We start from the raw sequence: 25,413 nt of genomic DNA on the forward strand, positions 1-25,413 counted from the left end.
ATTTCAAAAAGCTTGTTTTCAGTTGTTTCTTATTTTCTTATTGACTTGTCATGTGTTTTTATTATATTTATTTGATTTTACAGCAAAATGTAGCTCATTTTATAATAACTTTAATGCTAATCTTTTAAACTGGCCCTTTAATCATTGATGGGCTGAATGATTCAAAAGAGGGTGCTGTCAGAAGTTCACGCCGCCAACGGTAGAAAAAGATTAGCTCGATCGACTCAGGTTCACGCCCAACATCTTTTTTGAAAGGGGTGTTTTTAGAGCTAAGATGTCATCAAGGGGCAGACACCTTAATCATAAGTATGGTCTAGCTGTTTTTCTTTAAAGGGCTGACGAAGTCCGTCAGAGAAGTGCAGTTTTCATATTTTGTTTCCGCTGATGGTGAGGGTATAGACTAGCCACAAAATAAAACAAAATGAAAATATTTGACGACAAAGGGGGAGGGGGTTATAATTTAGAGCTAAGATGTCATCAAGGGGCAGACACCTTAATCATAAGTATGGTCTTGCTGTTTTTCTTTAAAGGGCTGACGAAGTCCGTCAGAGAAGTGCAGTTTTCATATTTTGTTTCTGCTGATGGTGAGGGTATAGACTAGCCACAAAATAAAACAAAATGAAAATATTTGACGACATTTCTACCGGTGTTTCTTTTTAAATTAAAGTCGGCTAAAGGATGGTCTTCCGAAGCAACACATCTCAAGTGCATACGGGAACCTCACCAAGATACCACCATGCGTAGTTTCAAATCCTACTTTACAAAATGTACAGTATGCTGATGTGGAGTTTCGCCAGCCGCATATTGAAATCACGCCACCAACGGTTGAATAAGATAAGCTTGAGCCGGTTTACGCCCCTAATTTTTTGAAAGAAAGACTGAGGCCCACAAAGAGCATGACACCTTAAAAAATATGATACTTCTGATTGGTAAGATTTTTGGCACATTTTCCGCCACTGAATCTCACGTAGTTTTCGGCAACTAAGGGTTGGACAGAAGAGAGGCACCTTTCTCATGAGGAATATAAAAATAGAACAAGGAAAATGAAGTCCATTAATAAAAACTTAAAAAAAAATCGGTAAAAAATATCAAATAACTCACAGTTACGTAGGCCTATACCCTTATTGCCACATGTGCCCGATTTCGTGCTAAGCATGCACAGAAACCTGCTAAGCACAGTTATACGTGATACATGAATAAATCGAGGTCACGAAGCCGTGGGGCATAACCCCAAAGCAATACATGAACGTGTAGCCAATGATACATCTGGTTCTGTAAAGCCGATACATGTATTTATAGGGGACCAGTCTAAGGCTTGACTGTGCCACAGTGAGCCATGGGCGTAAACCCAACTGCAATACATGAACGTGTAGCCAATGATATCACTGGCTCTGTAAAGCCGATACCTGTCTATATAGGGCACCAGTCTATTTAAAGGCAGCTTGACTGTATCATGGTTTATATCGAGGTCACAGTGAGCCATGGGCGTAAACCCATGATATCACTGGCTCTGTAAAGCCGATACCTGTCTATGTAGGGCACCAGTCTACCTAAAGGAAGCTTGACTGTGACTGTATCATGGTTTATATCGGGGTCATAGTGAGCCATGGGGCGTAAACCCAACAAAGAACCACGCTGCGCTGTCTTTAACCACAAGCATGGTAATCCACTTTACACGTTAATTCCCTAATACACTAGACACTTGTGGGGGTTTTCATCAGTTATTTCCTAGTACGGCTGCATGGTGGACTGGGTTATTACGTCTTCGTGAAACTCCTCACAAAGATCTGAGCTGCTTAGATAAAAGTATTGTGGCTTCTGCGTACAAGACGTCATGATAACCAATTGTACACACTCAGTAGTAGATAACGTACATTTACATGTATGGATAGACTACCATTTCGCAGCTGTGGACTTCAATGGGTTACAAAACTGTTATACTGATCGGGTAGTCGTGTGAGTACATAACAATAATGCGTTTTTTCAGTTACAAATGAACTGAAGTCAAACCAGCATTCTGATCAAATCACAGAGCCAGGACAGCAAACCATGGAAGTATTACTTAAAACCTATTTCCATTTATGAACTATACAATCAGGCACATAAGTCAAAGTCAACAGTAGTATATTGACTTTCAACATACTGCTGCAGTGAGTGTGCCTGGAGTTATGCGAATTATGCTTTATCATAACAATCATTCAGTTTGCACGCACAGATCTTCAAGCTTTCACTGAATCTACGCTTTGGTTACACTGGATATTTACGTATGGTCATAGACGTAGTGTGAGAATCTTTGGAAACTTTGAGGTAAGAATTGACTATTTTCTAGTGGGTGAGTTTCAATTGAATTACAACACAAGAACCTTTCGAACAATGAGGTTTACTCCATCATAGAGTTTATCCACTGTGGAAGGGGGACTTCAATCTAAGTGTATACTGGTATTGACTGATTGATTGATAAAGTGTTTTCATTAAAATTAAATTATTTTATAACATAATTTCTTCGGGATGGGGGGGGGGGGGGTTGATAATCACTTGTACATGAGTCAGTGTGCGTGCAACAACAACTGCACTAGTTTGTTTTGTCCGAGGGGAGGGGTGCATCAAAAAATACCCCATGTATTTTGAAAACAATCTATTCATGGCAGGATTGATCTATCGATCGATGAAGCGTTTGATGCTTTATAATGAAAACAAACTAAACAAATCTGTCAATCCAAGCATGCATTCCGGTTCGCTCAGTTAGGGCTGCTTAAGCACAGCAAATGATGCTTACCAGAATAAGGTTACCAGCCATAATACACACATTTTATTATCTGTGGCTGGTGTCCAGCTTTTTGCTAACAGGAAGTGTTTTTTCTGCTTAAGCAGCTCTATAAAATTGGGCCATATGTGTTCAAACTATGCCATATGTGTTCAAACTATGCCATATGTGTTCAAACTATTCCATCTTGACCCGCCAGCTTTATTTCAGCCATGATCTCTGACCCTTGCAAAGGCAAGGCACGGGCTGACCTACATGTCGAAGAAGCTTTTATTAGACAATTTTGCAGACTTTCCAGAGAGAAGAAACATTCAAAAACAAGATTCAAGAAGAACAAATATCATGGCTATTACAAAGGCATAATTTAGCGTGTTTTTAGACTACATTGGGCAAGGCTTTTTCCAGGATTTGGTGAAAGGGTGACCGTCCTCAGTTGCTAGAAACTTACATACTGGATGTTCAAATCATTCACTTACAATACATTTCGGAAGAAATTCGGGAGACTTCTCTACTGCCGCAGAGTATAATAACAAGTTAGTAAAACAATTTTACAAAAGAACATAATCTACTACCAATCAAGAAAAAACATGGTGTTACTGCAAACCAAACTTGAACTAATACCTCATCGAACAACCCCTTGTAATGAAGCAAAATATCGAAATTTTAACTTTGACTTTTTAAAAAGTGTACTTGCATGTATTTGAAAGGATCTACATGTCTCATGATTCGAAACCCTATCATCAATACGTCAAGGTTAGATTGAAAAGCCTTTTGTACATCTCCATTGAACTGCAACTCGGAACTTCAAGTCTCATTGTATGACACTGGCCAACCCTAAAACACACTGTTGTTCCCTCGTATTATTAAAGAAATCACCGTGAACCACAACGTTGAAGACCAAAAAATTAATACAATGGCATTACGATATGCAGACTAGTCTTGGTACAAGACGTTGTTGTTTATTAACACTCAGCTATTGCGATTCCCCGCTCCACCGCACTTTATGATTTTACAAACTCAACTAACAAGAACGTCTTGAAAAAAGACTGCATGCATCCAGACGTACGTGAAAGGGAAGGTACACTATTGGTATTCGTCAAAGACCAGTCTTCTCACTTGGTGTATCTCAACATATGCATAAAATAACAAACCTGTGAAAATGTGTGCTCAATTGGTCATCGGAGTTGGTAGAAAATGATACAAGAAAAAACACAGGAATAAAAGACTTCTAGCTAGAAGTCTTTTATTATTTTAGTGATAAATTACCTCTTACTCAAAATCTATGCTACTTTTAATAGAGGGAGCTGTTTCTCAATGTTTTGTACTATCAACAGCTCTCCAATGCTCGTTACCAAGTCAGTTTTTAAGTTAATATTTGTTTTGATTAATAACCAAACGTGTACCTTCCCTTTAACGAACGGGACGTAGTTTACAGTCTGAACCCATTACACATACCAGTTCCAATCCTCGAGGGAAGACTAACAGCCAAACAAGGTGTGGGCCTGAAGGGTGCATCTGTTTTTATATAGAATGCCACTTTAGGACAATTCAAACTGCGTGTAGGTTTACATTATAGTTTAAAGGGTTTGGCTACTTTGTGACGACACAAAAACAATGTTCACAGATTTATTAAACTTACACGGTTTAAAGCCATTGGACCCTTTCGGTAAAAAAAAAAAAAAAAAAAAAAAAAAAAGTTCACAGATTTACGAATAACTTACAGAGTTTACAGAAGGTAGTAGTGAAAGACTTCTCTTAAAATATTATTCCATGAAATGCTTTACTTTTTGAGAAAACAGTAAAACAATATCAATTCTCGATAGTGAAAACATTACGGATTTATTTAAACACATGTCATGACACGGCGAATCGCGCGGATACAAGGATGGGTCTTCCCGTTATTTTCTCCCGACTCCGACGTCCGATTGAGCCTAAATTTTCACAGGTTTGTTATTTTATATGTTAGTTGTGATACACGAAGTGTGGGCCTTGGACAATACTGTTTACCGAAAGGGTCCAATGGCTTTAAATATATAATGATGGTAGAAAACTTCCCTTAAAATAACACTTGCTGAGTGCATGCTGTAGTTTTTGAGAAGTGAAATTTAATAAAACAATGTCACGAAAATAATTTTCGTCTCAATATACGAACATTTTGTAGCAACCGAAAGGACCTTTCTCTCAGTCATCTGAAAGCACAAACAATAAGTGCAACAAGGGTTTTTTCTCTCATTATTTTTTTTGATGACCAAACAATCCCAAAATGTTCACAGATTTGTTATTTGATACATTATGTTGAGATACACCAAGTGAGAATACTGGTCTTTGACAATTACCAAATGTGCCTTTAAATCAGTTCGCATTATTCAAGACTTTATATCAAAGAAGACGTTTGTTCCCCGCACCCGGAAAATGTGTTTCGCCAAAACAAGATTCCTTCCATAATTTGTTTGGGATCATTCCGTAAATAGATTCACGTGGGAAATGAATTAAGACCAGTCTCTCATGTTATCTGAGGTCAGAAATAAAAAGTCTTCCTGGCCTCGATCGAGGTCGCAAGACTTATGATGGTTTGTTTCCTTTCACGGTGGGAAAGCTTCCATACTTTTGGAAAAACGATTGAACTTGGGAAGTATAAAGAGTTTTCAGAAGTCTCCAGCGTTTTTGGTAATTGTAAAATACCAGCATTCTCATTTGATGTATCCCATCCCCAACATGTGCATCAAATAACAAACCTGTGAACGTTTGGACTCCAGTGCATCGAAGTTGCAATAGAACTTGCACATGAACTCAACTGAACTCAAGCCTAAACCCAACCTTGGCATCTAAATCCATTCACTTCAGATTTCTTAATCATTGTTTACTCTTCTATTCCAACAGAGAAAAACCACACGCTCCAACAGATTGGACGTCACCGTGACGTAACCACTGAAAGGAACCACGGATAGACCGAAGACAGCGACAACATGAGCACAAACTGCATTAAGATTTCACTCATAATGGATTGAGCACCAACCGGAAAATCGGACATTTTACCCGTTGCCTGTGAATCAGAGGGTTGGGGGAACTTTACAAGAAGAGCCCATTGCTTGTGTGGTATCTGAACTTCCCCAAAACCAACAATAACCATGTCACTCATACAAGGAAGAGCCCTAGTCACAACTGCTTGTCTAACTTTAATGACAAGCTTTGCGGCCATTGCTCAGGATCCTCGAGCCAATATGCCAGCAGCATTGGATCCGGGCCATAATGCACACCAGGAACTCGTTATCTTCGGATGTCTCGTTGCAATATCAGCAATGCTAGCAACGATCCTATTACTCCTGTGGTTTCTAGTGTCTCGCAGGAAGAGTGAAGTCCGAGATATCAAACGTGTCCTACCACAGGTTGTGGATATCATGCGAGCCAATGCTTTGGAAGATGATGAGGGTGATGAGCAGGTTGTATCCGGGACGATGAGGGCGCCAGAGTTTGAAGCTGGTTTCATGACGTCATCAAGCATGGCGGATAACACTGCAGAGCGTCTTCATCCGAGATATCGGCAACACCAAGTACACGTTGAACACCAAATACACGCTGAACAACAACCAGCTGTAAGTTTGAGGTCACCAAGTGATATTTCGTCATCTGAGGGATTGACCAATCACATTGCAAGCTCCTCACAAAGCAACCAATCACAGAGGACCAATCAGTTTGATGGTCGTGTTCATCAGCAAGGTCGTGCAAGAAGAAAATACAAAGATGAAACCCATGACTCGGTGGATGATGAGGATGTTTTCGGTCCGTCCAATCACGGACCAAGAGAAGAGCTTTCAGCCAATCAACTACGCACATTGCTTCTTGGAGATTTTCCCCACCAATCAACGGGAAGGAACAACACAACGCAACCGGAGTTATCAGCTCGTATTGAAGTCTCAACAATATCTGCAAGAGAAACTGATTCTAGATCCATACCACAATACTCACATGCTTACGATAATCCCGATATGTCACGTGCTTATACACCAACCAATCACATTGAAATACTGACCAATGATCAAGACAAACTCAAGTACAGAAACTCGTATTACGAGAGCCATGTTTGATTCTTGTCTTGCAAATTGACCAACTTTAAAACTATTGGTTATTTCATAGTTCATAGTTCTGGTGTTTCCGACTCTTACAGCAAGCACCCTTGTTATACTGTTTCCTCGGGCTTGTGAGCTATATACAGCGATTAAGTTAAATTATGGGGCATCATTGACTTCATGACATAGATCTATATACCAATGGTTCTCGTTTCGCTAAGTGAACACTGTTGCTCATCTCTACACCAGGTCCCAATTATATAGGGCTGCTTTAGCAGAGAAAATTAAACAAATTTCTGCTAGCAAAATGAGCAAGATACCAGTCACTTAGTATGTACTTGTGGCATGTTAGCTTGGCTTTAACCAGTAACGTCTACCGCTCTCTACCGCCTGAAAAGGTTTCCAATTGCGATTATAAACAATGTTATTATAGCTAAAAATTTGAATTTAAAACAATACAAAGTGCCTTTTCTAACTAGTAAAATAATAGTATAATAATCACATATAATTGTTTTGATAAATTAAACGCGATTGTTTTCACAGGTTTTGTTTCAAACAACAACCGAATGAGAAACTCAACACTGGCATTGTGTTTCTCAGCTCCTGTAAGTTTAAGCTAGTATTAATTTAATTATATTTTGAAGGAAGATCAATACGCTAAGATGTCGCTCCGATCGTTCAGTTCACACTGTTCTGGGTGATCAACTGCTTTAGTGCAACTTTAATACGCAACATACTGCAGTACAATCTACATTATTCTATCGACTGTTCGCCTTTCTTGAAAAATAGATTCAAAACTTATTTACTGCAGCTGTTAATAATCAATGTATAACAAATGTTTAGACTCGATTCCCTTCTGAGGAATGTGGTCTAAGAGAAAGAGATAACAAACAAATAAATCCGCTAATAAAACATTTCTCAAATGTTGTGTTCCAATTATTAAGTACTATATTCTTTCTGCATGGGCATAACCGCTGCATATTGTCGGTGATAGGCTCATCTCAAAACCGCCACCACCTTTTGAAAATGATTTTGAAATTAAGTTTTCAGACGACTTTCAAGTTTTATTTGCAAGAGAAATCCTGCGTGTCCATTGTTTTGAGTTCAGAAATTTGTTTTATGGTTCAGTGATTGGGAGAGATGCTTTGGTTCTAGTTCCATTATTTTTTTAGGTTATAACAATCGGACGGGTAACACGTTGCCTAGGAAACACAATCTTAACGTCTGTCACTTTGTAAATGTTTCTATTTACAAGACTATCGTTGTAATTTTATTTCAAATAGGCTTGAACTATGACAAGATACATGTATTAATAACAGTACTAAATTAAACATTGCATTAAACAAAAACCAATCTTACAAAATTACAATCAATCTTAAAATAATGCACTTAATAACCCTAACCATGCATCATCGTTTTGTTTATATAATGTGTAGGGCAGTTCGCATCGAATCGCTGGCATTCAGTGGCTCTGCTTACCGCCGGTTTCTGCGCTTTAATACGGTCACAGTTTTTCCACTTATGCGGAAGCAACTATTTTCTGCGCTAGCTGTGTAAGCGTGGAAAGCCTACTAAAGGGTATATGTAATGTTTGCATGACACACAACATAATATCCAGAGATTTACATCAAACTCACGAAGTTTGAAGACAATGGGTGTAGAAACCTTCACTTAAAATATCAATTAATGAGGTGCTTTAGTTTTTGAGACATTAGTTTAAAAAAAAAATAGTCACGAAAAATAATGGTCGTTTCAGTAAATTGTTTTTAGCATGTAAAACATATTTTCATGACATTGTTTTACTCTTTTCTCAAAAACTACAGCACATCAGCAAAAGGGACGCCTCTATTATCATGATCTTCAAAAAGTACCCTGATCATTTAAAGTCACCTGGAAGTGGTATTTTTTCAAAATAAAGCTTTTGTCACTAATATATGTGTTTTGATGAGTTGAATGTGAATAAACAGTTAACTTAAGTTTAAAAAAATCAGTTCTTATGTTATTAACAAATTTAAGAGTAGACCCCGACCCGAGAGGGCGCTGTTCGTGACGTAAATCGAGGCAGACTTTGCCTGTAATGCGTAGAGTAAACACAATTGCAAAGTACATGTACGGACCAAGTCGTGAGTTTGTACGTTTCAAAAAAAATAAAATTGTTTTTTTCCGGCAATGCCGACCAGGTGTATTGCTGCTGAATGCAGAAAAAACACTTTTTGAAATGTACCAACTCACGACTTGGACGTACATGTACTTTGCACGTGTGTTTACTATACGCATTGCAGGCAAAGTCTGCCTTGACTGACGTCACAAAAGGGGTAGGCGGAGTCAGCCCCCAAACAACTTCATATATTTTTTAAACATATAAATCGTGACAAACAATTACTAAAAAAATTGTTTTATTGTTCGTAAGCATATACTCTTATGTTTGAAAGAAAAAAAATTCTATTTCCAGGTGACTTTAAAGGAAATACAAACGCACACAAGCGAAGTTCCCCGCTAACTTACGAAATAGGCTTTACTTTGACAGTTCTTATAATTGTTTTCTTCATTAATATCTTAGTATATACTGTTTATTATGATATGATTATTTTCTGTATACAAAGACGCTACCAACATCAGTTTCTGTGCCTTCGTTGTTTTCAGAATAAACTTTCAAATAACAACTAGTCCCTCGTCAGTTTCCAAATTCTCAATTTGACGACTCCGTCACAGACATAGGTCATATGGCCATTATAAATGGCAACTTGTTTTGTTTAATCGGATACTAGTAAGTTTATTTACATAAATAATTTAAATCCAGGGATGGGTTGAAGAGAAGAAGAAGACTTGATAAGATTCACCTTTGACCAAATGTTATATCTATATAAGGCAAAGAGAAGCAGTTTAGTCCTTTGTGGTGCAGTTTATAAAAGAAACAACTTGATGGTTGAACGTGGATCTGATGTAAGAAGTTTATCCAAGGCTCGAAATGGCTGCATGAACAAGAAAAGAAACACGTCTCTGTTAATACCAAATATGCATTACAGGCACGATCAGGTATTAATAATAGTATTATGTAATTAAGTGAGAAAGATACGTAAATTTTCGCCAAACATTTTTTTAGGGAAGAGCAAATTTTCACAAATAAACAACAATTGAGACAATTTGGATTTTCATTAAAGGGTCTTTGTACTTTTTGTAGCACAAAAACACAATGTCCACAGAATTACACTAAACTTACACAGTTTGAAGATAATGATAGTAGAAAGCATAGTTTAAAATATTAGCTGCTGAGGTGCTGTAGTATTTGAGAAATGAGTAAAACGATGTCATGAAAACAATTTTCGTCTCAGTGATCATGAGACGAAAATTATTTTAGCATGTAAAAACGTATTTTCATGACATCGTTTTACTCATTTCTCAAAAACTAAAGCACCTCAGCAACTAATAGGTTAAACTATGCTTTCTACTATCATTATCTTCAAACGGTGTAAGTTTAGGGTAAATCTGTGGACATTGTGTTTTGTGTTACAAAAAGTACCCAAATCCTTTAAAGGCACTGGACACCTTTGGTAATTGTCATAGACCAGTATTTCCAATTGGTGTATCCCATAATGCAAACAAAATAACAAACCTTTGAAAATGTTCACTCAATTGGTCATCAAAGTTGCAAGAGAATAATTACAAAAAACCCACCCTTGTTGCACAAATGTGTGTGCCTTCAGATGCTTAAAATAAGACTTCAGGCATGAAGTCTTAATGTGTTTTTTTAGTTTAGAAATTACCTCTTTCTCAAAAACTAAATTACTTCAGAAGGAGCCGTTTCTTACAATGTATACTATCAATAGCTCTCCATTGCTCGTTACAAAGTAAGTTTGTATGCTAACAATTGTTTTGAGTAATTACCAATAGTGTCCAGCGCCCATTTAAAGGGAAGGTACACGTTTGGTAATTACTCAAAACAAACATTAACTTAAAAACTGACTTGGTAACTAGCATTGGAGAATTGTTGATAGTAGAAAACGTTGTGGGAAACGACTCCCTGAAGTAACGTATTTTCTAGAAAGAGGTAATTTCTCACTAAAATAATAAAAGCCTTCTTGCTAGAAGTCTTTTATTCCTATCTGTAAGTACACAACTTTGTCCAACAAAGGTGTTTTTTCTTTCATAATTTTCTCGCAACTTCGATGACCGATTGAGCCCAAATTTTCACAGGCTTGTTATTCTATGTTCTATGCTAATGATGGGATACACCACGTGAGAACACTGGTCTTAAACAATTACCAATAGTGTACAGTGCCATTAAGAGAGAATTTCATTGGTTATGTTCGAGTACAAGCAAAAGAAAACCACCTTGCCTCTTCATGAATTGTGATTCTTTATCATGCTTCATGTCATGCAGCAACAAATACATGCAACGGTCATTAGTACGTAGCCTTCACATCATGCATTTTCTGGACTTCAGCTCATTTCTTTTATGCAAAGGAAATTACTTCTTGATGATTTGTGTTGGTATATATTTGAAGAGCTTTATTTCAGCGATGACATGAATATTTCTTCAGGCAGCAATTTAAACAGCAGTTTATAAATGATTGATTGGAGGTCAGCATCCACATCTTTGTTTTGCAAGCGTTGGGTTAGTATTCAATTGCATCAATTAGAACTATTATTAGTAAGACAAAAGTACCAGTTCATATTCTAAACCCCTTTCTCACGAGCGCATTTAGCAAGGGTCTTTGAATTTGGTTTTGACCCTTACACTGATGACCCTTACACCGATGACCCTTACACCGATGACCCTTACACCGATGACCCTTACACCGATGACCCTTACACCGATGACCCTTACACCGATGTGTGTTAGCATTGTATTCTCAGTACTTTCCTGAGCTCTTTGAACAAAATCACAGGCATAATACTTACTAGAGTGGGATTCCAACCCATGACCTTTGCAATTCTAGAGAAGTGTCTTACCAACGAGATTGCTCGGCAGTAGCCAGAGGCAGTTTGAATCATGTTTTAGCAGCCAGTACCGCGGCCGCAACGATTTAATTGATGTTAAATTTGCATTAGGGACACAAGAATATTAATACAAAAAACTGTCGCCCTAGGTCAACAGCTAAAGTTCTCGACAATTACAAGCGAAAACAGCACCAGTAAAGCCCTTCTACCAAGTAAACCTACACCACGCAACCGCAAACCAGCTTCAATGAACAAGAATGACGACAGTAACTACTAACCAATCAGGAAGGTACAATCTACAACACGTGGTTTTCTTCTTCAGTCCGACCCAAGAGGGCGCTTAGTCTGACCTTCTCATGACCCTCGGACACGTTTGGCACTTTGAAAGATTACAAGGACATAAACAAACGACATATTAACGAATAAGAAACTACCCCAATTGGTACAAATGCATCCCATTCCCATCACATTGCCACTAAAAGTTGTCCATAGTTGACTCAGATAGTAAGTAGAAAATGTATGTTGCTGCCCGGCTTTCCAACTTCCTTAAATTTTGGCTTTGTGCCTTTGTGGTTGGACAACACCAATCAAAAACTGCACAACTTGCATGGAAAAGCAGCCACGATTTATCGTGAGTGACTGATGACGTCAGATAAACAAAATATACTGGAAGATAAAACTGCAAAATAATACTCAACGTCAAGAGGACCGAATGATATTCCATTTGAAGATAAGGCATTTAAGGTATTGTGAATTATTTATTTTGTATAACTCATACAGCTCTTATAAATAGTGTCAACAAAAATTGTGTTTAATATTAATAACCCGGCGACGAAAAGGGAGGGTATAGCGGCTTCGGTGATTACTTTAAAAAAATGACAAACAATTACTTGGTAAAGATCACTGATGTTGTAGAACATTGCTTGGCAAGACCCTTTGAAGTAATTTTAGAGAAATAGGTACATTTTCAATAACAAATTTGAATCTGAGAGTTGAGTTTTTTCTACAGCGATTCAACGAATTGAAGCCGAACCAAACGATGTACGAAGCATCATGTATCTAGGCGCATGCAGCCGCAAACAACTAGTGCAGCTTAGCAAGCTAAAGACAACACATGGGTTAACTTTTAAGCAACAGGTTTTTGCGAATTCAACCCTTATTTCCACCTTATAACAATAGCATGTAAACCCAAACAACATAAATAAATAAATTTAAAACTCATTTTAAAGAAAACGACCACTCAGCTAACACTGCTAAAGAATAACAAAGTAAACAACAATATTAAAGTTGAGCACAAACCTAAATAAACTATACAATATCAAACAAAATATTCCTAAAACCTGCAAACACAATCCATGCACAACAGTTCACATAACACAACGAATGCGCAGCCGAACCATGCAATGCAACAAAGTTAACAACTCGGAGTAAAATTTTGGTTGCCTACCATTTGCACTATAACATCACTGAAACATTTTCATTTTATCCAAAGCTGGGAAAAAAAACATAAAACAATACGTGTGTATGTGGCTTTTGTTTAACTTCATTCCATGAATTAAATATGGTTGTTGAAGCCAAGGACTCTCAGAAATGCAAAATTAACCAACTGTAAGCCAATAACCCAATGGAGAGAAGACAGGGAATAGGAATACAGGCCTGATACTCCGCAGAGGCAAGGAAGGCGATTGCCTCAATGCCCCCTAGTCATTGCCTTGGTGCCCTTGAAATGCTCCAATGGAAATTTACAAATTCCTCATAGGGTGCCCTTCACCGAGGAAATGCCTTGGTGCTCTCGCCCTTCCATAAATGTAGTATACAGGCATGGGAAGAAGTTCCAGTTTTAAATGTTGGAGAAAAACACTCGAGAGAATTATTCCAGGGAAAACCCAGTCAGGTAGGGACTGAAAACCCAATCTACATAGTGCCCTGGTGGGATTTGAACCGGGGTCCTAGAGGTGCAAGGCGAGGAATGATACCACTACGACCCAACCTGACATCACATGATACAATTAGGTTTAACAATTTTACAATGTAAAGTTGATGTAACAGAATTATACCTTAAATCATTACCTGCAGGCATTTTAGTCTGAAATTTTTAATTTTATCATCATACTTTGCTGGCTTCAGTAACTGTCATAAAACTTTACGCTCGCATTTTTGTTTGATTTACATTGCTGACAGGGGCTCTAAATGATCACTGGATTTATTAGTTTGTTATTATTAAGTGACTATTTCAGTAGCAGCTGAAAGGGTGTTTACAAATAAATAAATAAATAAACAAATAATGGTAAATTAAATAAATGAAAATAAGGTACTTCTAAAGATCCGTCGATATCAATTTGACAAAATGATTCTCATTTGATAATCCTACGAGCATGTGTAGCTGATTTAGCAGATTAAGCGAGCGGAGTGTCCATTGATTTTGTGCGTGATTATTTATAGCATTAAAGTTAGATCAATCCAGTGGAAAGGGTGGTGCCAGTTGCGTGGTAAGGTTCGAACCTTCTCGTAAACCTGTCAGGAGCCGCTTCGTTACAAGACAAAATAATATTAACAATCCAAATTTTGAGAACCTAGAGAATTTATTTAAATCTAGGATTACAGATTTAACAATCTATGATCATTATCAATTCAAACACAAAGTAAGTATGTAAATTACAAAGACAAAGTAAATTAATGATAAAAAAAATTACAAAACAGTGTAACAAACTAAACAAACTGAAAACAAATAATAAAATAATACTATATGAAATAAATTGATGAAAACAAATGAACTAACAAAGGGAGTTTTGTTTCAAGTGGATTTCTTCATTAAAAATGCTTTAAGAGAGATGCAATAAAAACGTACACCAGTGTTTGGGTTTGAATCCCGGTCATGACACTTAACCATAGTTGCTCCTCATTGCCCAGGAGTAATGGTTACCTATTAGGGTAGGGATTGTTGATGTGAATGATTAGCAAACTGTGTGGTCATGTGGCTGCCGTTGATGCATACTCCTAAGGAGCTGAGATGATTTTGAAATGATTTAGTTTGATGAACAGGGGTATACTAGACTGGATAAAGACAGGTCCCTGCCGCTAGATCCAGTGATTCCATTGGATACAATGATATAATAAACGTGCAGTGACATAGATGCCCAAACAGTCACTGCTGTCACGTCCACAATAGAATTTGACTGCCTATCTCTATGTGAAATGACTGAGGTCAAAGGTGAATCTACACTGCAGTTTTGGAAGCAGGTCTCTGGCATAATTCACGAAGAAAGACGTCAGACGTTCAGACTAGGGTAGTACTAGTGTAAGGTACTTAATGCAATACTTAAAGACTCCCAATAAATTAATATATTATTTTCATTTTTATCAACCAACGGGTACATTTTCCTCAGGACCAACATGTAAACGGGTTAGCCAAGTTGTTCGTTTGTTAACTTTCAAAGCTCAAACATGTTAATCTCCCGCCTATTTATCTGAACTTGTTCACAATTATTCCCCTACTCAAACTTTACGATCATCTCAACAGTACTTGCTTTCAAGTACAAGAGCTTCTTCAAGTTTTTATGCCTAAGATCATTTTCATATGCCGCACCGTTTTGATAAGTGCACTGGGTTCTTTTACCTGAATTACACAAGACCTACATGTATGGCTTTACATCCCATTCGAAGGACGAAGCAATGATCTTGTGTCTTGCTAAAAGACACAGGTGTCACAACTGGGACTCGAACCCACAGTGATCAGAAACACCACCTTTCGAATTCGGTGCTCTTAACCGCTCGGCCACAACACTTCTATTATCATTATTATTGCATCTTTCTCTATTTTTATGGGTTTTTATATTAGCTTACCATCAGCAATCTTGTGGTAACTGAAGTGTAGATACAGAAGAAACAGTAAATGAATTGAAGCAACAACTGAGGCTATTGTCAGCTTGTGGCTCCGTCCGTTAGTTCTTGATAAGTAGACACCAACCTGTAGATACAGAAGAAACAGTAAATGAATTGAAGCAACAACTGAGGCTATTGTCAGCTTGTGGCTCCGTCTGTTAGTTCTTGATAAGTAGACACCAACCTGTAGATACAGAAGAAACAGTAAATGAATTGAAGCAACAACTGAGGCTATTGTTAGCTTGTGGCTCCGTCCGTTAGTTCTTGATAAGTAGACACCAACCTGTAGATACAGAAGAAACAGTAAATGAATTGAAGCAACAACTGAAGCTATCGTCAGCTTATGACTGCGTCCGTTAGTTCTTGATAAGTAGACACCAACCTGTAGATACAGAAGAAACAGTAAATGAATTGAAGCAACAACTGAGGCTATCTTCAGCTTATGACTGCGTCCGTTATTTCTTGATAAGTAGACACCAACCTGTAGATACAGAAGAAACAGTAAATGAATTGAAGTAACGACTGAGGGTATTGTCAGTTTATGACTCCGTCCGTTAGTTCTTGATAAGTAGACACCAACCTGTAGATACAGAAGAAACAGTAAATGAATTGAAGTAACGACTGAGGGTATTGTCAGTTTATGACTCCGTCCGTTAGTTCTTGATAAGTAGACACCAACCTGTAGATACAAAAGAAACAATAAATGAATTGAAGCAACAACTGAGGCTATCGTCAGCTTATGACTGCGTCCGTTAGTTCTTGTGGTAAAAAAAAGGGTTCAAGAAAGTTGCTGTATGAACAAAACTTAACTAAGTCAGCAGGTTAACCCTTTTGTAACTGAACTGTTTGGTTATACAAACTTATACAACACTGGTCTCAGCAGAATTAGCTTGGTGTAGTCAACATTAACTTCAAAGCCCCATAGACAATGAACACGTTCTTCTGTACTTAGCCTCAAGTTGAACTTGGTTGTACTTTCTTTTTGTAGGAACTGTATGTACTAATCAACCATACACACAACATTTGTTTTGTTCTGTGACTTCAGTGAACCTTTAGGAATTTATGTCCACCATGTGAGACAAGTTTGAGAGCAGCCAAAATCAGTTTTCACACGCTACTTAAGCAGTACAGTTGCGGACTGTACGACCATGCGTTGAGGTAAATACATTGGCATATTACACGTCCACAGGTTAAAAGAGATTTTCACATGGTGCTACAGCAAGCCTTTACCTAATACTGGGTGCGATTAGCTTCCCCGGTCGACCTGATCTGCCCCCGGAACATTTGAATAGCTTTGATGGCATTTTAGGGGCCCAGCCCCAGTGCCCTGCTTGTGGAACGGGTCATTTGGGGCTGGTCCGGGGTGCATGACGTCACCATGTGAGGGTGAGTTATTGTTTGATTAGCTCTTGTCAGGGGCGCACCCGAATGAGCACCGTAGGGTCAACCCAGGGAAGCTAATTGAACTCACCCACTGTAATTGCAAAGAGTGACTTACCATCCTGATGCTTGATAAACCTCCCAGTACAGCCCAGATGGTGTAGAACATTGTATGAGAGACGGCGTTGTGAAATGTTGTACCAATAAAGAGAACAATACAGAAGGCAAACATGCCGTATCCCTGCAAAATAACAAAAATATAACCATAGCAAAGAACTGACACGCACCAACCATCAGATACTATCAAACTGTCAAATACAACAGAGTATAAGGGCCTGTTCATATGTGGCAACGTTTACAGACAACTTGGAAGCAACCAACTGCAGTGCGCTCTTCAAGAGCACTTTGCAAACAATGTGAATGGCTTTTCTTCTTGAAGATTGCCTGCAACTGGTTGCCAATAGATTGCCTTGTGTGAAATAACCCTTAAAACAATTATTATTATAAATAACCAGTTCTTATATAGCGCATTTCACAATAACTGTGCCAATGCGCTTGACATTAGTACCCTGGTCATTGGGCCAATAACTTCCCTTTAATCTTTCTCAGCTCTGTGGGGAATATACAACTTGGGCAACCGTAGCGCTCCAGTGGCTTTTCCATAACCAATATCAACCTCTTTCCTGACAGATACCCATTTATACATATGTACCCCTGGGTGAATAGAAGCAATTAGAGTAAAGTATTTTGCTCAAGGACACAAGTGTCACTACTGGGACCCCAACACGCCCAACTTAATCAACAGAACTTGAATTTGATGCTCTTAACCACTCGACCATGACACCCTTAAGTTAAAATTTCAGAGTTGTTTTAAACAGTTTTCTGATAGTGGACACTTGTTGCTTCAAAATTGAGACAATTTGATTTTGTACGACTTTACGTCTTTAATGAATACCCAAAACGTTAAGAAGATTTTCTTCTAAATGATTTTTTTTTTAATCCTTACCGTTAATGACAAAACTTGCAGGAATGATATCTGAGTGTTGCAGATAAACGACACACCATAATACAATCCTGACGCCAGAAACCAGTATCCAAATACAACACCAATGGCTGTACCCATCAACGTTCCTTCTCTCTAGAAAACAAGACATCAGAAAACAAAAAATGGATCAGAAATAAAGAATACTGGTTTCATCCTTACACCCATGTGTGATAAACCCTATACTCAGCACTTTTGCAAAGTAGTGCTGAAAAAGATCAATGTACAGTAGGCATACACCAGGGCCCAATTTCATAGAGCTGCTAAGCACAAAAAATTGCTTAGCATGAAATTTCTTCATTGATAAAAACAGGATTACCAACAAAATTTCCACGTGATTTTCAGCTAAGCAAACAACAGCTGAATACCAGTAACGAGCAATATGCAACAAATGGAAATTTTGGTTGGTAATCCTGTTTTTGATCAGGAAGAAATTTCATGCTAAGCAAATTTTTGTGCTTAGCGGCTCTATGAAATTGGGCCCTGGGCTGGAATAGCATCGGGCCAATAAATTGAAGACCACACAAATTGCACATGTGACAAGAAATTTTGGCTAGTAATAGTATTCCGGTAAGCATAATTATTTGGTGCTTAGCTGCTGTTTGTGCTTATGAAGCACTATTCCCATTCAAAGAGTTTAAGGATCCCAGAGGCCGGTTAATAGTCAGTCGCGCAATGGTCATGCGATGTTCGCGCAATGGTCATGCGATGTTCGCGCAATGAAAATGTTGATGCAGCGATCATAAAAAACACAAATGATATGCCTCAGCGACGACTATAAACTGTGTTTTTTTAAGATCACGCGTCAAGATTTCCCTCGTGCGACCATCAGGCGACCGACTATAAACAGGCCTTAACCCTTAGTTAGCAGTCTCCATATTAGTCAATATATTTGTAAGGGGTGTCAGTCAAAAGCCATATATAACCATTAGCAGCCAGGTAGCAAAGGATACAACCTTGGAAGCGGCAGCCAGGGGATCACCTTCAAGACACTGGACACTATTGGTAATTACTCAAAATAATTGCTAGCATAAAAACTTACATTGCAACCAGCAATGTAGAGCAGTTGATGGAGAGCAGTTGATAGTATAGACATTGTGAGAAACGGCTCCCTCTTAAGTAACGTAGGTTTTGAGAAGGAGGTAATTTCTCACTCAAATATTAAAGACTTCAGACCTGAAACAATTTTAAGGCATCTGAAAGCACACAAGTGCAACACGGGTGTTTTTTCTTTCATTATTCTCTTGCAACTTCGATATGACCGATTGAGACCAAACTTTCACAGATATTTTATACATATATGTTGAGATACACCAAGTAAGAATACTGGTCTTCGACATTTACCAAGGATGTCAGTTGCCTTCAAGGGATGTGAATATTAGTTGTTGAGCAATTCTTACCACAGTGTGTCCAGAATCCTTCATTCCCATTAACAAGATAGCAACGAGAGTAAAGACAATCATTCTTACCACAGTGTGTCCAGAATCCTTCATTCCCATTAACAAGATAGCAACGAGAGTAAAGACAATCATTCTTACCACAGTGTGTCCAGAATCCTTCATTCCCATTAACAAGATGGCAACGAGAGTAAAGACAATCATTCTTACCACAGTGTGTCCAGAATCCTTCATTCCCATTAACAAGATAGCAACGAGAGTAAAGACAATCATTCTTACCACAGTGTGTCCAGAATCCTTCATTCCCATTAACAAGATAGCAACGAGAGTAAAGACAATCATTCTTACCACAGTGTGTCCAGAATCCTTCATTCCCATTAACAAGATAGCAACGAGAGTAAAGACAATCATTCTTACCACAGTGTGTCCAGAATCCTTCATTCCCATTAACAAGATAGCAACGAGAGTAAAGACAATCATCAGCGGTCCGTAGAGTTCACCTACAGCTTTCTGTTGAGTTCCTGATGGCCGCAACGGTAGAAACGATAACACTAATCTATGGAAGAAAACATTGAATGTTTGTCAATTTCATCACCCTAAAAATTAATAGCAATAAAAACTTACTTCACAGCAGCTCTCGAAACACTCCTGTGGACACTGGTCTTTTTCTTCAGTTGCGCCACGCATCTGGAACTCTCTACCACTTAATCTTAGATCTTGTCTTTGTACCACAAAATTCAAATCTCTTCTCAAACCTTATCTTACTGTATGTAACAGGTTGTCAAGGACTAATTTAGTTGGGTCTGTTTTTTGTTTTTGTTTTTTTCTTTTTTTTTGCCTAATGAACACAACAAAGAATCCTTTAATATTATCATTAATATAAAGTATTTGAAGAATCTTTTCACTTCCTTAACCTATTTACTTCAGATTGTGTTTTTTTAAGCAACACTTTTCCAAAGGGAATAACATACATGTAGAGAGTTATAGCACGGAGTACTAATACAGATATAATAATTGATATTGGATGTGCATCAGATTTTGTTTGCATCTTACCTATGAATAACTGTCTTGGGTTCCACGTCAAAGTAAGGTCTTAGGAGATCAATATTTCCATACAAGTCAAACACTTTCCGAGCCTGCTGTTTACCAGTTTGCCAAACCTGTCAAATTAACAGAAAAATAACACAAAATGGTTTATCAGTCAGCATTGTCATGGTAAATAAAAGCTTTGGATTGCCCTGTGACAGAAGAACCGTGCAAGCGGGCTAGATTAGTAATAATGAGAATAATAATGTTTGGTTTTGATGTAGCGCTTTATACACCATGTCTCAAAACGCTGTGAACATTATAACCCTGATCACTGGGCCAAATTATTCCTTAAACCATCTCAGCTCCCTGGGGAGTATATAGCCTGTGCCGCCAAATATGTAGCGCACTAAGCTACATGTTAACCAACCACAAGAACCATCTAAGCCCTCACAGGTACCCATTTACCCCTGGGTGGAGAGAAGCAATTATAGTAAAGTGTCTTGCTCCGGGACACAAGTGTCACAACCGGGATTCAAACCCAGATATTTAACATGTGTTGTCACAATTTTACCTTTCTGATTCGTGAACGATAGTAATCAAGGCCAGTCAACAGGAATTTACACTCACTTTACTATTAAGCAACTGTGATTGATTTGCTATTTTCAATTCAATTCAGTAACATTTATTTCAATGCTGTAATTCATTACAAAAAAAACAAAGCAAAAAGATTTTGATCAATTTTTAGCTGTTTGTGAAATCGGCCCCTGCCAATTAGTAATTGTCAACTTACAGTTTCTGCCATTTGATTCTTGACCGCATCCATAAAGGCCGTCTCAGATTGAGTCTCTCCTCTGGGCTCTTCTCTAGTACCTCGATCCATTGAGTTGTCTGCTTGACTATAAGAGTCCATTCCCGTCAGATCCGTACCATTTTTATCCATCGCATTGTCTGTTAAGTCAACTACTGCTGAACCAGCCTGCAGTAAAACAAGATTAAAGGATTTTACTAATTGAAGACATTTTAAGAATTTAAGCATAATTTATTAAGCTTTTGCCACAAAACTGGGAGTAGTGTAAAATTTATTTAAAAACAGCCGAGATTTATACTAGGCTTTTGAATTTTGAAACTGAAAACTCCCTCAATTTACCAAGAAATAATCTTTGTAGATTTGGAAGGTGAAATGAAAGTAAAACTTGTCCCTGTGGTGGTTGGTGCACTTGACAAAATTGTTCATTTACACATCTTGTTGAAAATCTAGTAGTAGGAGGGAAGAAAAACGGCAAAAAGTGTGAATGGCTGTTAGAAAAAGCAATATTCTGCCAGCTGTCGTCTGGCCAGAGTCAATCGTCAATGTACCCTGTACTACTGAAGACTAAGGCCCTTATCGAAACCACGGCTTCGGCTTCGGCTCAGGCTAGCTTGGCCCCAAAGTTGTTTTGACAATATGGAGCGTGCTTGACGAGAGGAGGAAGCCTGAAGCCGGATCCAAAGCCGAAGCTGTGGTTTCAAAAAGGGCCTATGTAGGTGTTGCAAAGGTCATGCGCAGTTTACCCTTTACTACTGAAGTCTGTAGATACCCAGTAACTGGGGCACTGTACTCCTTTTTTTCAAATAAATTTTCAGTCACTTTTATCGGTCACAACTAGAGTACGACCGATAATGACAAATTTTGTAGAAAAAAAGGAGTACAGCGCCCCAGTTACTTTGTCTAGTACTTCAGTAGACTATATGGGGGTATTATTGAGGTACATTAGCCCTAGGTAGGAGACAGTCAGTGCCACTGCATGCAACGGAGGAGTCCAACCTGGGCTAGAGGTACTTCTAGAAATTATAAAGGCTCCCCCGTGAGCCTAATAGGGGTCTAATATTTTGGGCCTCCTTAACGCTATACGTTTTTAAAATCGGCGCGCGTTGATAGATGAAAGTTTTACGACCGTTAGCCACCAATAACTGATGTTTCCTTTGTACTACACAACCAAAACTTTCCCCACACACTTAATATACATTCATAATGCTTGCATTGCCTTTTGGAAGAGTGAAATTAAAAAACATCCTTCAAAAAATGAAATTTTCTGCTTGGTACTTACTGTTGTTCCGCATTGCCCGTTTTTTTTTACTTCTCAAAATGCTCAACACTTTATATTTTTGGTCACCAAGCGCTGCACGCGCGGACACGAGCCTACTAGATCGACGAACTGCCGCGGCCGAGTCGGACTAAACCGTTCTGTGAAAGGGGTGTTACAAGGCAGTGCGGCAGTGCATGCAAGCTATATGTGTGAACGGCGGGTATGGTAAACGGACAGTGCCCACGCACTACCACACTGCCTTGAAACTAACACCCCTTTCACAGAATTATAGAATGGTTTAGTTCGCGGAGACGATAGCCGAACGAACCTCAATGGGTGCGTTCGATTAGCTTCCCTCTGGATCGACCCCGCAGTGCTCACTCGGGTGAGCCCGTCCCTGACAGAAACGTTCACACTCGCCCTCTCGTGGTGACGGCATGCACCTCAGGTCACCCCAACCAAGTGGCCCACTCCACAAGCAGGGCACTGGGGGCTGACCAAGATGACCGGGGCAGGCCAGGGTCGACCCACGGAAGCTAAACGAACACACCCTATAGTTATCCCTATAGGATAACAGGAAAATTGTTTTACAATCAAAAACTAAATTTTTTTTTTCAAATCATCTATCCAACTTTTTAACAATAATACTTTCACTTCATGGTGTGTTGAAATTTTTAAAGTTTTGGTTTTACGTTGCAAGAGACAGTCCGTCATTAACAGTGGATGCATGCACGACATTGGAGCAACGTCATGTTTTCACACCTTTCATTGGTTGGTATTTTATTGAATATTCAGAAGCTAGTATGGCGTGCAAAATAAATCAAAAATATTATTCAATTACTACTTAACAAATTTAATTACATTTTTGTCATAAGGCATTATGGCTACTTTATTAGAATCCAGAGATATCATAAGGCATGAAAGTAAAACACCCCACCCCCCTTGATGCACTCACACTTCATAACAATCCGTTTTCCCCCATTTCAGACCAGTAATTTTTGGTTTCAGGAGATACGAAACCAATCTATGATAGTTTCTCTTTAATGTAGACTTAATATTTATTACGCTTATCAGAATTTATTACAGTATGCATGAGTAAATAAAAAAAAAAAATGTTGTCATTTTCACTTGGAATATTTTAATATTTTCCCCACATTTGCACACCATAGAATCCCAAATAGTAACCACCTCACAGGATCGATCTAGTGACTAAAGCAGAATGAAACTCAATCTAGAAGATAGTAATTTTGTTTTGAACTTTCGAGGTTGGATGATGTTTCTTTGACTCATTCATTTGAATGTTGGCATAATAATGCACTAGTGATTAGTACCAAAAATCAATCCATTTATAAATGTTTGAGCATAACCAACGACAGGAAACTTTATTCTCAGCATGCATGACTAAGCCTGATGAAAATACAGACCGTGAGTAAACTGCATAGCTTCTGTCACCGGTGCAGCTTGCACAATTTCGCGATAAACGGGAATCAAAGTTGGGGACCGAAAACATATGAGGGTCGATAACGTATGACGCTACGGTAGATAGATGTCACTAACTCTAGTCTAACTGTCTATGCAAAATGTTGTGAATGTGTTGTGAATGAATACGAAGAGTCTGCGACTGCAGACTCACCCAGTTCGAGTCTCACTGGCCCTGTCTGTTTACCAACAAAACAAAGATAGCTGTCTTAACAACAACTGTGTTGTTAAAACTCCTTCCTCAAGAACATACATTTTTCCCGTACAGCAATGTAACAATGATTTTTTCTTCATACCTTTCCACTGTTTTGAGCAAACCAAGACGAAGTCGCCATGTTGGCAATGTACACTGAAATAACACTTGAGGGCGCTCTCCAGATTTATAGGGATTCAACTTCAACTTGCACAAGTCCTTCATTTCTTTTCAGGAACGGCAACATTGTTATAGTCTGTGAATGAGTTGGTTTAACTGGAAAAGGTTGGTAAAATAATCTTATTTTCTGTGCATTTTTTGTATTTTTTTTAAAGGATTTTAAAAATAATTATGTATTATTGATAATTGTTTCACTTTTATTTTATTTGCGCCGAGCTACCTTCCCGCCCGAGCTGTGTATGCAGTAGTGTGCGCGTGATCAGGGCCCAATTTCATAGAGCTGCTAAGCACAAAAAATTGCTTAGCATAATTTTTTTTCTTGATACACATAGGCAGGATTACCAAAAAAATTTCCATTTGTTGCATATTGCTTATTACTGGTATTCAGCTGTTGTTTGCTAAATCTTGAAAATCAAATGGAGATTTGGTAGGGGTAGGTGATCCCTTTTTTTTTTCAAGGCAAAACAAATCATGCTCAGCAAATTTGTGTGCTAAGCAGCTCTATGAAATTGGGCCCAGGTGAGCTGTATGTCGTATACTATTAACTCTACCTCCATGCGTATATACTAACCGGCCTCACGGCCTCCCACAGGCGGAGAGTGGTACGAGAGGCGGATGACCTGCGCACAGTATAGTTTTACGGGCGTTGTGCGAGGAAACACAAATTACGCACACAGTGTATGGGTGGATTTACGGCGTCTTTTACGGAGTGAATAATGCGACTGCCTTGAGCAAGGCTAGTGTGTGGCAGGAGATTTTGTGTGCCCCCCCCCCCACCACTCCCAAAGATGGCGAACTGTGTGTTACAAACTTCTTCGGATGGCGCCCTCTTTTGAATCCTCCTCCTCCAGCCAATGTAGGGGGACCGTTCGCTCGGCCCCTGCGGCCAGTCTTTAAAACAAGGCGCTGGGGACGAGCGAAGGGGACCGAGGTCCGGCACTACATAATTCCATGGGAAACCGATGCCCTTGAATGACATGTTTTCGTCATACT

The 25,413-nt window shown here is 38.6% G+C and overlaps 2 protein-coding genes across 4 annotated transcripts; one reads left to right on the forward strand and one right to left on the reverse strand.

The window, feature by feature from the left end:
- The first annotated feature begins 1,656 nt into the window (after positions 1-1,656).
- Positions 1,657-9,305, forward strand: LOC139943501 (uncharacterized). Its single transcript, XM_071940323.1, has 2 exons — positions 1,657-2,307; positions 5,645-9,305. Exon 2 carries the CDS (start codon positions 5,893-5,895, stop codon positions 6,847-6,849), a length of 957 nt encoding a protein of 318 aa, XP_071796424.1. The 5' UTR covers positions 1,657-2,307; positions 5,645-5,892; the 3' UTR covers positions 6,850-9,305.
- LOC139943502 (protein YIPF3-like) lies at positions 6,894-24,412 on the reverse strand. Of its 3 annotated transcripts, none has more exons than XM_071940324.1 (9): positions 24,344-24,412; positions 21,293-21,478; positions 20,527-20,633; positions 19,891-20,029; positions 18,041-18,172; positions 17,153-17,275; positions 15,616-15,739; positions 12,051-12,151; positions 6,894-9,803 (listed from the first exon to the last, which is right to left on the reverse strand). In XM_071940324.1, exons 1-8 carry the CDS (start codon positions 24,380-24,382, stop codon positions 12,069-12,071), a joined length of 933 nt encoding a protein of 310 aa, XP_071796425.1. In that variant the 5' UTR covers positions 24,383-24,412; the 3' UTR covers positions 6,894-9,803; positions 12,051-12,068. The 3 variants fall into 3 exon arrangements, with proteins under 3 accessions (XP_071796425.1, XP_071796426.1, XP_071796427.1); XM_071940325.1 differs by lacking the exon at positions 12,051-12,151 and adding an exon at positions 13,220-13,264 and having other exon boundaries at positions 6,895-9,803; XM_071940326.1 differs by lacking the exon at positions 12,051-12,151 and having other exon boundaries at positions 6,899-9,803.
- Positions 24,413-25,413: the final 1,001 nt, after the last annotated feature.

Source organism: Asterias amurensis, chromosome 10 (genome assembly GCF_032118995.1).
Source record: "Asterias amurensis chromosome 10, ASM3211899v1".
Taxonomy (NCBI): Eukaryota; Metazoa; Echinodermata; class Asteroidea; order Forcipulatida; family Asteriidae; genus Asterias; species Asterias amurensis.

What these genes read in the sequence shown, in the direction of transcription:
- LOC139943501 (XM_071940323.1), top strand. Translation starts at nt 5,893, where the DNA reads ATGTCACTCATACAAGGAAGAGCCCTAGTCACAACTGCTTGTCTAACT.
- LOC139943502 (XM_071940324.1), bottom strand. Translation starts at nt 24,382, where the DNA reads ATGGCGACTTCGTCTTGGTTTGCTCAAAACAGTGGAAAG. An exon ending in AGAATCAAATGGCAGAAACT is followed by an intron (nt 20,634 to 21,292) that starts GTAAGTTGACAA and finishes TTAATTTGACAG; the next exon opens with GTTTGGCAAACTGGTAAACA. An exon ending in TGCAAGTTTTGTCATTAACG is followed by an intron (nt 17,276 to 18,040) that starts GTAAGGATTAAA and finishes GTTATTTTGCAG; the next exon opens with GGATACGGCATGTTTGCCTT.